General features: G+C 51.8%; 4 protein-coding genes across 4 annotated transcripts; 3 read left to right on the top strand and 1 right to left on the bottom strand.

The window, feature by feature from the left end:
* Positions 1-158: 158 nt before the first annotated feature.
* Positions 159-5,021, top strand: J4E78_004703 (uncharacterized protein; the record flags this gene model as incomplete). The annotated part of the gene is made up of 5 exons (XM_049365331.1): positions 159-285; positions 338-968; positions 1,019-1,235; positions 1,523-1,542; positions 1,622-5,021. 5 exons carry the CDS (start codon positions 159-161, stop codon positions 5,019-5,021), a joined length of 4,395 nt encoding a protein of 1,464 aa, XP_049223132.1.
* Positions 5,022-7,845: 2,824 nt separating this feature from the next.
* On the top strand, positions 7,846-8,617 carry J4E78_004702 (uncharacterized protein; the record flags this gene model as incomplete). The annotated part of the gene is made up of 2 exons (XM_049365330.1): positions 7,846-8,334; positions 8,441-8,617. The coding sequence occupies 2 exons, from the start codon at positions 7,846-7,848 to the stop codon at positions 8,615-8,617; spliced, it is 666 nt and encodes a 221-aa protein (XP_049223131.1).
* A 1,010-nt stretch (positions 8,618-9,627) lies between these two features.
* On the top strand, positions 9,628-10,923 carry J4E78_004701 (uncharacterized protein; the record flags this gene model as incomplete). The annotated part of the gene is made up of 1 exon (XM_049365329.1): positions 9,628-10,923. One exon carries the CDS (start codon positions 9,628-9,630, stop codon positions 10,921-10,923), a length of 1,296 nt encoding a protein of 431 aa, XP_049223130.1.
* A 322-nt stretch (positions 10,924-11,245) lies between these two features.
* J4E78_004700 (uncharacterized protein) lies at positions 11,246-12,382 on the bottom strand (the record flags this gene model as incomplete). The annotated part of the gene is made up of 1 exon (XM_049365328.1): positions 11,246-12,382. The coding sequence occupies one exon, from the start codon at positions 12,380-12,382 to the stop codon at positions 11,246-11,248; it is 1,137 nt and encodes a 378-aa protein (XP_049223129.1).
* Between the last annotated feature and the right edge of the window lie 532 nt (positions 12,383-12,914).

The raw sequence follows: 12,914 nt of genomic DNA, 5'->3' as shown, positions 1-12,914 counted from the left end.
GTTCTTGAAGCAGCGGGGGCCACTATACTGAAAGCGGGGTAGTAGTACCCGGGTGTCTGACTCCATCACTACCAGTATGACTGTCTTGCATACACGTCGACTACAAAAGCTCCTTCATCTTCTTGTCTCGCCGCAAATTTCGTATCTACTACCAACGCATGATGGCTCAAACACTCCAGTTCACCAGCTACGAGCATGAAGATGCCTGGGACGTGAATTGGCTGCGCGTGGATGACACCCATGAACTTTACTATCAACAGTTCGGCAAGAAGGACGGAAAGCCTGGTAAAAGTGCCAGCCATGTTGTCGAATTTTCCTGATAGTTAACGCTTTACAGTCATCTACCTCCATGGTGGGCCTGGCGGGAACTGCTCCAAAACCAACACCGTCTTCTTCAACCCCTCTGAATACCGAGTGGTTCTGCTCGACCAGCGAGGCTGTGGTCAATCGCGCCCCAATGCCAACACAACAGACAACACTACTTGGCATCTCGTCGAAGACATCGAAAAGCTGCGCAAGCATCTGAAGTTTTCCAAATGGCACATGGTCTTTGGTGGCTCCTGGGGATCCACACTCGCTCTAGCATATGCGCAAACACACCCCGATAGTGTAGGTACTCTAGTCCTGCGCGGCATCTTCACCGTGCGAGACATCGAACTCAAGTGGACCAACCATGCAGGCGGCGCGCAAATGCTGTTTCCCGACCGCTGGGAGGACTTTATCAAGTTCTTACCAGAGGAAGAACGTTCCGATCATATCGGCAACTACCACAAACGCCTCATGTCTTCGGACTCGTCTATCAGTCATCCCGCGGCTGAGGCGTGGAACACGTGGGAGCTATCAATCAGCACCCTGTATCCTGACCCACACGCGTACAAGAAACTGAAAGAACCAGCCTATCTGCTCGCACATGCTAGGATGGAGATTCACTACTTCATCAACAAAGCATGGATGGAAGACGGGCAGCTGTAAGTCTTGGCTGTACGGAATGCAGATGATTACTGACTTCGTCCTGCAGGTTGAGGAAGGAGAACGTGGACCGGATCCGGAACATTCCGACGACCATCGTGCAGGGCAGGTACGATATTGTCTGCCCACCGGTTACAGCGTGGGAGTTGTACAAGCAGTGGCCGGAGAGCAAATTGCACTTCATAGACGACGCTGGGCACAGTGTTATGGAGCCCGGGACGAGAAGGAAGTTGACTGAAGTGTGCGACGAATACGCGTCTCTGAGCGTCTAGCCCTATGCAGCCGCGGAACCCGTGTTAGGCTAGCGTTATTGTGAGACATCACGATCCGATGAATTTGACGGAAAATTAAGCCGTACTTGAGCATCACAGCTTTGGTTTTGCGGGCCGTTTATGTGTTGGCTGACTAACGCCAAGACTGCTTGCTAAAGCCCAGAAGACTGCTGGGGCCCGCGCAAACGTCGCACGCAGCACCAGCAGTCTTCAATTCCTGTGAGTGACGTAATGGACCATGGCTACGACCACGCCCATCTCGACCACGACGCCACCCGCAGCTATCGATAACCACGAACGGGTACGCGCATACGAGATCGCCGCGTGAGAATTGCCAGCCGACGTCACATTGCCGATTCCTGTTGCTAACACGGCCCTAGATATCTCTCTGCCGCGTCGTTCCCCTTCCACATCCCAGAAGGACCGCCGTCCGAACCAGTCCCCAGCAGCGACATAACCCTCAACGCCCTCGTCCAGCATGGCGTGCACAGGATGGATTGCGATCGCGCATTCCTTTCGCTCATTGATAATCGAAATCAATTCATATGCGCAGAGATGACGAGGCACCAGTCGCTTTCGAGTGCAGACCCGGCCGAGCCGCTCTTGCTGGGTACTTCCCGAATCGCCCTCGAATGGGGCGTCTGCCCATTCACCATGTGCATCTTCCAGGGCAAACCAGTGCCTATGCCGGAAAGTCCCTATATCATTGCCGACAAGTCGTATTTCTGCATAAAAGACTTTCGCCAGGTTCCCACATTTGCCGAGCGCCCGTTCGTGGCTGGCTACCCGCACATGGTTTCATACCTCGAGATACCGCTGTTTGCAATGTCTGGGCACATATTGGGCAGCTACTGTGTTGTTGACACTAAAGAACGGGACTTTCTGCATCCCAAGTCTCTGAGCACTCTTCGCGAAACTACCTCGGCTATCAGTGCATACCTCGATATGCGACGCGCCGAAGCTTGTAAGTCTCGATCTGCTGAGATGATGCAAGGTCTTCGCCGCTTTGTGGCTTCAGATGACATGGTTCCAAGGTCTGTGGCCCCTGTGCGCTCTGGAGCTCACACAAGCCAATTCGACCTAGATGTTTTTGGCGCCGCCTCGCGAAGAAAACCTGACAAGAAGCTATCCGACGGCACGAATGCAAGCGTCACCATGTCAGACCATGTCCAGTCATTGCCTGTTTGCGATACATCTGTTATCGTTTCGCCCCAAGATAATGTCTCGAAACGGGTCAAATCTGACTTTGCTACTCAAGTCGACACTCTCTTCATGAGAGCCGCAGATAGTATTGCCGATGCTATGGGCCTGGATGGCCTAGTATTCTTTGACACTGTTTCAACTTGCGCCCGAAACAAAGGTTGCCAGGTACGAGACATGTCTCCTGACAATACATCTTCGCCAACATGCGAACTCTTTGCGGTACCTCTGTCCTATTACCACAGAGATAACGCCCTCGGAAAGCTGAAATTGCGTCAGTCGCTAATCCAGCGCTTGACTGCCAAGTACCCTCGAGGGCATGTCTTCGCTGTCGATGAACATGGGGTCTTCCAACACGATTGCGATGACGAACTTGACTCTGCTGCGGATGACAGATGGAATGACCTCTTCAGTTTATTGCCAAAGACCCGCTACGTAATATTCTTGCCTATGTTTCACTACTCAAGAGAAGCTTGCTACTCTACCTGCCTAGCTTGGGTATCTGACACAGGCAAAACACTTGACACTGGCGATGTCAATTCATTGACAGCTTTCGGTAACTCGCTGATGGCTGAGGTCTTTCGCTTAGAAGCATGCGAGAATACACTTTCCAAGTCGGATTTTGTTTCGACCATCAGTCACGAGTTACGAAGTCCCTTGCATGGCATTTTGGCCAGCATTGAGCTGATCCAAGAAAACTGCCAGGGATCTGGTTTGATGTCGGAGATCTCCATGATTGAGTCTTGTGCGGTTACTCTTCTCGATACATTTGACCATCTTTTGGAATATTCCAAAGTGAATAGCCGCGCCAGCGTTGGACAAAGAGGCGGAAATGGACATCCTCGTTCCACCACCCACGTTCATCACGGTGCAGTAGCTGTCGACTTGGCTTCTATGGTCGAAGATGTCATTGGGACTGTTTCCGTAGGTCATGACCATTCTTCGCGCCTCTCTTCTGGACTCAATAAAGAGCGTCAAGATTCGTTGGCTGGATCGCCCGCAACGGCACAATCCGAGCCTGTCGTCGTCACCACACACATTGAAAAGGCCCGTGATTGGACCTTTGTCATCGACAAGGGTGCTTGGAAGCGCATTTTACTTAATGTCGTCAGCAACGCATTGAAGTATACCAAGTCGGGTTACATTCACGTAGGTCTAGCATTCGTGGAGGCTGCCGATGACAGTCAGTCACACATCAGTCTTTCTGTGACCGACACGGGTGTAGGCATGAGTGAGGATTTCCTCAAATATCATCTCTTTACACCCTTTACTCAGGAGAATTTACTAAGTCCAGGAACTGGGCTAGGTTTGAGCTTAGTGAAAAGCATCGTGGAGTCACTACACGGAACTATATCAGTCTCTAGTCGTTTGGGCAAGGGAACGAAGATTATCATCAACATTCCGGCTAGTCAAACGGCGCAGATACCAAATGCGCCACGTGGCGAGAGCGTTTCCTCTCACGAATGCCTAAGCGGAAAGGCAATCGGTATGCTCAGTCTCTCTCTACCCGAAGAGCAAGGCAAAGGGTTTGCACCCTCTATCGATTCGCCTCCCGAAGCGCTGGAGCGGGCCGTTCAAAATATCTGCGAGGATCGCTTCGGCATGAGGTTCACCACTGTTTCCACAGACATACTCCCGGTTCTGGATGTACTCCTCATTGATCACCATGCCCTCTCTTCGACACTCACGTACGACTTGAAAGCTTTGTTCCCTACGTATACGGGAGGGACTTACCCGGTCATGGTCGACCTGCGCAATATTAAAGGCGCACCTCCAGAATCTGGCACTAGCAAACCCATGCACACAGTACTAGTCACTGCAAACTCGCTCGGACCTGCACTCATCTCGGCTATGAAGGATGCCACTACCAAGGAGATGGCCGACGCAGTGCCGTCTATAGAAGTCAGAAGCAGACCTGACATGGAGCCAACAGAGCAATTAGAACATGCCAAAACAATGCTAGAGCCAGACCCGCAAACCAAAGTACTTCCACACCGCAGCTTGTCGTTGCAGCGTGTGACACTAGCCGACGCCGCCACAAGTCCTGCTCTACAAGCACCATTACCAATACAACCACCTACCCCGCTTACAGGCAGCCCAACATGCCGATTCCGCCGTCTGCTCTTGGTAGACGATAACCCCATAAATCTAAAAATGCTTTGCGCCTTTGCAAAACGCCTCGGCGTACCGTATTCGAGTGCCACCGACGGCGCAGAAGCGGTGCGTCTCTATCAAACCGCCACTGAGCAAAGGGACCCAAAAGCAAATTATGACTGCATCTTCATGGACATCAGCATGCCAATTATGGATGGCTTCCAGGCCGTATCCAAGATTCGTGGAATCGAACACGGTTTGATGGAAAAAGGCATACCAAGACAGTCCGATGACGCTGCGAGACATGGTCTAGATGGTACTCTAGAGGATGAGAGAGGTACCCGGGCGTACATCTTCGCATTAACGGGTCTTGGTAGCGAGAAAGCGCGAAAGCAAGCGAAGAATAGCGGTTTTGACGAGTTCCTTCTCAAGCCAGTGAGGTTCAAAGACGTCCTACCGTTGTTGGCACGTCTGCCGACTGCATGAGGGCTATGGGTCATCTGTCGCATTGAATGCAGACTTCGTTATGGGGGCGTTGGTTTCATTTAGTCTATGTAATATGCTGGCGTTCAGATTCTGGGGAAGCTCTACTCAGAGCTTATGGATGTAATAACGATCTTGGGGATGAGGCTTCCGGTAGCACTGCTTGCTCAACATACGAACAATTTCAGAACAGTGATAACATCGTATGTATGCGCTACTCACTGACGGCTGTCTTGCAGTGACTTAAGGGTAACCGGTGTTGTCTTGGCTAGCCTTCATCATGTCTGTCAGTGTTTGCTTTTCTATATCTTATAGCAAGGCGCTTCCAAGTCGGTTCAACCCCTCCGACGGCAGCGAGAGGAGCTACGAAAGCCCGCTCTATAATTGCAAAGAACGAAAAAGTAAGGAAACACGGACTGAAGGCTCAAAGTAGAAGGTGCCGTTCTGCTCGGAAGACTAGGAGCTTAGCCTCGACCAAACATCTATAATGGTAGATGCTGTCATGCGGAGGCGCCTCACGATTTCGTGACGCCTTAGGGATAGAGAGCTGGATCGCATTCTTGTTGGCGGAGCTCGATATTGAGGTGACGTTGTGGCGCCGTCACATGGATGAGGACTGTCTCGTCTATGGTCTTTGCTTGACGTTTGTTGGTGCGTTAATGATGGGGTTGGAGTCTGAGCGCCTAGTTGAGGACTACCCAGGCATGTTATATGCACACGCACTTGTAATTGAGGTTCATGGCGAGTCTTCTACTCACTGCTGTACGTAGCCGTAGTCTGTCTGGAGGTCTGTAGAAGTACGGCCGACTTCACAAAAGACTGGCTCGTACATGAAAGAAGCCAGTAAGAATCAAACAGCGTATTGAGCCCGACTCGGTACAACATCAAAGTGAGTGCTGCCCAGTGGCGTCAGGATGTGGAGTTTAGCGTTCTGTGCCAAAGCCTTTCGCCTAGGCACGCGCAAGTTACATGGCAGTGCAGACAGTACGGAACACCCGGCATCGTGCTTTCTACTGGTGTAAATTGCCAACGTGCTTTTTCGTTTTCGTTGCTTTGTTCATGGAGGCTATTTAGGAGTTTGGTAGCTTACAGGGTTGGTCACAACGGTCGCGAGTGAATACCCGCAGCAAATGCGCCTCTGCAATTAGTTGGTGGTTAAGCACAAGCTGGCATCACATCAAGTACGCCGGCAATATACCGGTGGTTTTTGCGGCTAATGGTGTTGGCCTAAGGTACGATCTCACTAAACTTTGAGCTGACGTAGCTATCTGGGAAGGATCGGCCGATTTATACCTATCTGGACATTCACTCTTAATACCATGTCTCTCATTTCCTAATCGACATGTGTTGAGTATTCCGGTCGCTACAAATCAGCAGAAATTGTGCAGCGAAGTCGCCGAAGTTGAGCTACCATGAGAGCACAGGAGCTAGCTCCTCGCCAAAGTATAGGAGCTGTCTGTACGGCTAGTGTCGGCGAGCGTCCGCGACTCAGCGGGCTCGGCATTATTCCGAGCCCTGACTTGGACAAAAGAAACAACAACACATCAGCCGGACCCTTTGTGTTGCTTTTGGCGGACCGCGCCACGCAGCGAACATGTCGCATTTCCCTTTTCCAGGTAGTCACCTGCATGCCGTTGTACATTATGAGACTAGATTGCCATCTACACGAGGGGCAACAAAGGCCTCCACGTGACTTGGCATTGGTTGCGGCCGCTCCGGACACGGAAAAAGCAGATCTGCATAAGGCTCGGCGACCCTACTTCGTTGCTGGGATTTCTGACTGGACGATCGTAGGTGCCTGCTTTTGCATGTTCGGGCGGCTGCATCATCGCACTGACGTTCGACGGCTACGCCCGCAGAAGGATCGCCGACCCGTAGATACCGCTACTACACTACACCCTTTCCAGTGGGGCGCCGCTTGCCAACAAAGAGCTACTAACTGAACAACCTCAGCTGAACTCGGGCACGTCGACAAGAAGCCTTGTTCACAGAAGGTAGCGATCTACTATGCTACTGCAAGGCTAATCTTGGCGCGGTGAAGCGATCGGGGTAGTCTGAGCTCACCCTACAAGTTGGGAAGTGACTTGAGCCCCTTAGCCCTGAGATCGGTTAGTGCTCTCTACCCAATACGGCGTCTCTTGATTCACTGGGAGTAAATTGTTGATCATGTATTAGACGAGAGTAGTGGGAATCGATGATCGCAATGCCATGTGCAGATTCAGCCGCAAAAGCCCCACTCGGCGATGGATTATGGCAGATCTCTCTGCCAGAGACGAGTTTGGTAGACCCTGTCGATAATCACTGTGAGGTAACATCAACCACAATACTGAGAGCAGAGTGGTTACCGACGATAGTTGAAAGCTGCTTCAATATGATGCGATAAAACATGTCAACTCATGCCATACTCCGATCAATGATCTTTTAGGATCAACGTCCAAGAACGTTTTGTCAACTGATTCAGAGGCCTACATGCAAACATCTGCGTGTGTTCGGTCAAGGCAAAGTGGGTTGTAGTGCATAGCCTCACCTGTCATTGAACTTTGTTCTTTCGATAGTAGCGTACGCTACACCACCCACCTTCTGGGTTATGGGCTTGATTGGCATTTCAACGCGGTGTCCAGGAGGATCAGCGAACCTAGTTGTCGTTCAGGACTACGGGAGGCATTTGCTCTGTTGACTCGAGCTTGGCTACATCGCACGTCGGGTATAAAGACACCGCAGTCTCCCATGAAAAGAAGGTATCGCACACCTTCATCTGCAATCATCACTCCTCACTTCTACCATCTACCACCAACAACCGCTTTCACAGCTTCTTCCCACCGCAATCATGGTCTCATTCCGCAACTTCTTCACCGCCGCCTTGGCCTTCTCCGTGCCCATCTCCGCTGCAATCACGCCTGCTGAGGTTGTCACCAACATTAAATCTATTACGACGAAGAGCATGGCGCTTCAGGCGCCGGCCAAAAGCGTCACCATTATCAGTGGACAACTGCTCCTCGTCGGTCAGGGACCATTCCCCGAGATCATTAGGGGCTTCGCAGACATTGTAACTACCGCCACCACCGCCATCGCTCAGATGCAGGGCATGCCCAAAGAGCCCGCAGGCGCTTCTACTGATGCCGTCTTCGAAGCCTTCCGCGAAGTGAGTACCATCTGTTCCACAGATATTCATGTTGCTTACGACGAGAAACAGTTTGTCCGAGTTCATCAAGCGCTGCTCAACATCCTCATTGGCAAGGCCGGTTTGTTCAGTACTGTCCCTTTCGTCGGTGCGCCCGTTGCGGCTGTACTCAGGCAGATCGAGAAGGTCGTTGATGTAAGTCTTTCTTCTCTTGTAGTTTTCACGCCCAGCGCCCGCTCCGATACTATCTGTTGAACTCGAACGTAATTCCTTGAGTCTGCTCGCTAACAGCCTTTCGCAGACGATTGCCTTCATGTTGATTGATACCTTCGAGGCCCGCGCCGCAGACTTCAAGGATGAAGCAGGTGCCCTTTCCGGAACTCTTACTGTTTGCATCAACCAGTACCAAGGCATTGCCACCGGTATCACCAAGAGGAACCTCAGGTTCGCGCGCCGCGAGATGGTTGCTGCTGCTTAGATAGGCTTTCAGCCCAAAGATCACCAGGCGGAAAGCTCTCGGAGCTGAACGATGTCTGTGGATGGAGTGGGGGAGGAGTGTCGAGGACGATGGGCAGTATTTGTAAAACCTTAGAAGGTCTCAGGACAGTCATTACCACATGGTTGGCCATGTTTCTGTTTGACAGCTGCGCTTTACGGTCGATTGTATAGTTAATGTAAAGTCACTTTCGTCCAAGAGTCCACCATCACGATGTGAGTGTTTTGCATCTATCCCTTGCCTCTGCGTATAAGTCGTAGGAACTTGTCACTAGCGCTCTCCTAACACCTCTCATCTCGGGTACATCTCTCTATGTTTGTTACTCAGCAAGCGTCAGTGCGCTTGCGGGACATCTGGCTGCTGACGTCGATAGAAGCGCCGGGAGACGGGTGGACACATCCTTCGGGCCATGGGTCCTTGAAGAGAAGCCAGCGAAACAAGCACCGATAAACAAAGTCTTTATATCTAGTCTCGGTGATGTTTGGAGTAGTTTGTGGGTGGAATGCCTGCTCAAGTGCAATTGAAGAAAGAGCGACACTCTCTTCTGGCCTAGCGTGGTGACATCATCCCTTATTGTCTCCTTGACTGCTCCTTCCCTCTTCATTCCTCTGTACATTCACCCAAAGAACACAATGCGTGTTCTCTAGGTTCAGTCGGATTCTTTCAATCCTCGGTCACGTACTGTTACCAGTGTGCGGCTGGCAGACAGATATGAGAGCGCAGGCTACATTCTCATGACCGTAGCTCGTAGAGCAACTCCAGAATAGTCGACAATATTCACTGGTGGTCTGACCAAATCATGTAGTCATCGTTGGTGCACGGACAGGTTTTATCACCTAGGCAGGGGCAGCTTTTGACCTCGGGGCTACAGCAATTCTCGCTCTCTACGTTCGGTCAACATAAACCAATCCCTCAACCTAGCATCATTTGACTGACCCTCTGGAGACCATATAGGGCAGTCGTTCTGATCAGACCACCAGCGAAAAGACAAAATGGACTTGATCGAGCTTCCAGTAGAGCTCCTCAGCCGAGTATGTCGCTTCCTCGGACGAGCGTCGGGTACCAACAACAACAAGTATTCATACAAGAACAGAGACTTTGGATCGCTGCGATCGACATGCAAAGCCATCTACGCCAGGACCGAGTTCGACGCAAGCATTCGGTACGGCCTCCAGGAATGCCGCTTTTATCTCGAGTCGTCGTCGCTTGCTCTCTTCCTACACTTGTCCCGTATCTCCGCCTTCCGCAATCCAATGGTGCGCATAACTGTATGCCCGCCCAAAAAACCCAAGACAATAAGCGACTACGAGTGGTATCTGCTACACGAGGACGAGTACAGCTTTGTGAGGTCTGGTGAAGCCGCCCATGTGCTCGCCCAATGTTTCCGACAACATCAAGACGCGGACTCTTTCTTCGAGCTAGAGCTACCCTTTGGGACTCATATTTTCAGTGAACAGACAACTGTGCTGCGAGCACTGCAGCTGTCGCAGTTTCCAGAGAAGATCGCCTATGTTTACCTCTGGTTGGAGAACTCTCAGAAGTCCGGATGGGGGCTGTTTGCAGACTCGTTGTCGGAGTTTCGACCTTGGATCATGAAAGCTGTCTTCTTAACACCAAATGCACACGGCAAAGATGTTGCGAAGAGTCGCGAAGTTGGAGCTCACATCAAGAATGTGCGCCCGGTCCATCCGGATGTATTAAAAGTTGTTGCTGCCACTACTGGTGTTGAGCGCCTACAACTCCTGGGATGCAACGGGGTTCCAGAGCTTAGGATATGCCATGGCTGCGAAAGTCTATTCTCTACACACATGATGGCCCGCTCGTACGAGCATTTGCAGTCACTAGAGCTCTCCGATCTGTACCTAAGTGGTAGCCGACTCCGAGGATTCCTCAAGCGCGCCGAGAATTTGGTATGGTTCGAGGCCACGGATGTGACCTTAACGGACGGATCGTGGAAGTCGATATACCAGAGATTGAGGAAGCTACCGCTCTGGCATGTCTACCTCGGTCGAAATTACCAGAAACGCGGACCTCTTACACCAGCCGTACTTCCTCACGCTTGCCGTGACGGCCATGCAAACAAGAGCAGGAAAAACGCCTACCATGACAATATCAACGTGCTACTCGATGCTATGATAACGCACTTTCACGTTTGTCGCGTGCACCGAGAACAGGATTATCGTGGTCCGAAATACTTCGAGGTCTGTTTCTTTGATATTCCGGGGTTGTTCAGAGATGTTTACAAGAGCGACATACAGAAGTATGCTGTAGACGTAGAAGGGAACTGAAACATCAGAGGCAACATCCATGACAGCTTGTGGTTTGGGTAGCAAGACCACCCTGTTGAGTAAAACGCTCAACATGAGATCTGTGAACTGCAGAGCAAAAGGCCGCCTGGTTTCAGCTGTTCGTTATGCCACTAGCATGCGATGACACGGCAATGTTGTTATATTTGATACATTTGATCTCACTGGGGTTGAACCGTCACTTCATAATACATACATGGATCAGTCGTTGAGACCTGATCAGACCACTTTTACACAACACCGTACTCATGCTTTCATCTCAGTACCAGCGCCTCAAACTCCCCCAACCGACACAAGACTCTTCTTACTTGCTAATATCATCGCCCCAGACCTGCTTGGCAATCTCTACACTCAGCTTCACCTTAGCCCATTGCTCCTCCTCCGTCAACTCGTTACCCTCAGCTGTGGAGCTGAATCCACACTGGTGGCTCACGCAAAGCTGATCGAGACCCTTGGGGGCAATCTTAGCCGCCTCATGTAGCCTCTTGATGATCTCCTCCTTGTCGTCTAGGGTGTTCTTCTTGCTGCTCATGACACCGAGCACAACGACCTTGTGCTCGGGCAGATGGCGCAGCGGGGAGAAGTCGCCAGATCGCGCATCGTCGTACTCGAGGAAGTAGGCATCAACGTTGAGCTCCTTGAAGAGAACTTCTGAGACGGGCTCGTAGCCGCCAGAGGCGAACCACTTGGAGCGGTAGTTGCCGCGGCAGAGGTGGATGCCGATCTTCATGTCTGCAGGTCGCTTCTCGATGGCCTTGTTGATGAGCTCGGCGTATTTGCGGGGGAGGGTGCTGAGGTCTTCGTTGCGTTCTTGCTCGGCGGCTTTGCGCATGTCGGGGTCGCATAGGTAGGCCAGGTTGGTGTCGTCGAGTTGGACGAAGCGGCAGCCAGCCTTGTACAGGCTGTCTAGTTCCTCTTGGTATACGCGCGCGAGGTCCTCGAAGAAGACATCAAGGTCGGGGTATGCGGAGATGTCGATCGAGGCGCGTCCACCACGGAAGTGCACCATTGTCGGCGATGGGATGGCGACTTTTGTGCTCGCCTTGCCGCCATTCTCTTTGATCGCTTGCTCAAGGAACTGGAAATCCTTGACCTGAATGGCCTCGGGGTGGGCCAGCTTTCCCTTTACGACCAGCGTTGGTGGCGAGAAGCCATCCTTGTGCCTGATGTTTCCCACTTGACCCTTCTCCTCGATACCTTCGACGTGCTTGAGGAAGTCGAGATGGAAGTATGCGCGGCGGAACTCGCCGTCGGTTATGGATCGGAGACCGTTCTCTATCTGCTTCTTTGCGACGTATTTGATGTGTTCGTCTTCGACATTGCGGAGCTCGTCGGCGGTGATCTCACCGTTGGCTGCCTTTGTACGCGCTTCGAGGACGGCTTTGGGGCGGAGGAAGGAGCCGACGTGGTCGGCCCGATATACACCAGTGGGAAGAGGCATTGTGTCTAGTTCTGTACGACGGTTAGCATGCTGTGGCACTATCGCAGCATCAACACTTACATGAGATGTTGTGGTTTTTGCTATGCAATAGTTTGTCCGTCAGACACAATGGTGCTGTAGTTTGGCTAGAGGCTTAGCAATAAGATGACGAGACGGGACGCATCTGCCGAAAATTCGTACACGGCCTCGTCGGTTCTCCATCGCATAACGACCCGTCCACGTCTAATCATGAAGCTAGTGGGCCACGGCAGTTACAATTTTGGGGCTAAGACCCTGAATTGGGGACGCCGAGGAATAGCGGGCGCGGGCAACTTGCTCCGAAGGGAAGTCACACCGCCGGCGAAGGCTTGTAGGAAACATCAAACGCAGGCAAAGACCCTGTGTACATGAGACGCTCGCCATGGGAAACTTATCCCGTGGTAATGAGTAGTGCCGGTGGCTGTCAGCTCTGCAGCTTCTGGACCTGGAGGGGTTTGCATGACGTTCGGCGGGGTAACCTCACCAAACTCCAGTTCGCGACACCACACTCGGA

Source organism: Alternaria triticimaculans (genome assembly GCF_023758025.1).
Source record: "Alternaria triticimaculans strain BMP 0046 chromosome Unknown scaffold_5, whole genome shotgun sequence".
Taxonomy (NCBI): Eukaryota; Fungi; Ascomycota; class Dothideomycetes; order Pleosporales; family Pleosporaceae; genus Alternaria; species Alternaria triticimaculans.
The sequence above is the reverse complement of the archived record's forward strand: the minus strand, read 5'-3'. Positions and strand labels throughout refer to the sequence as shown.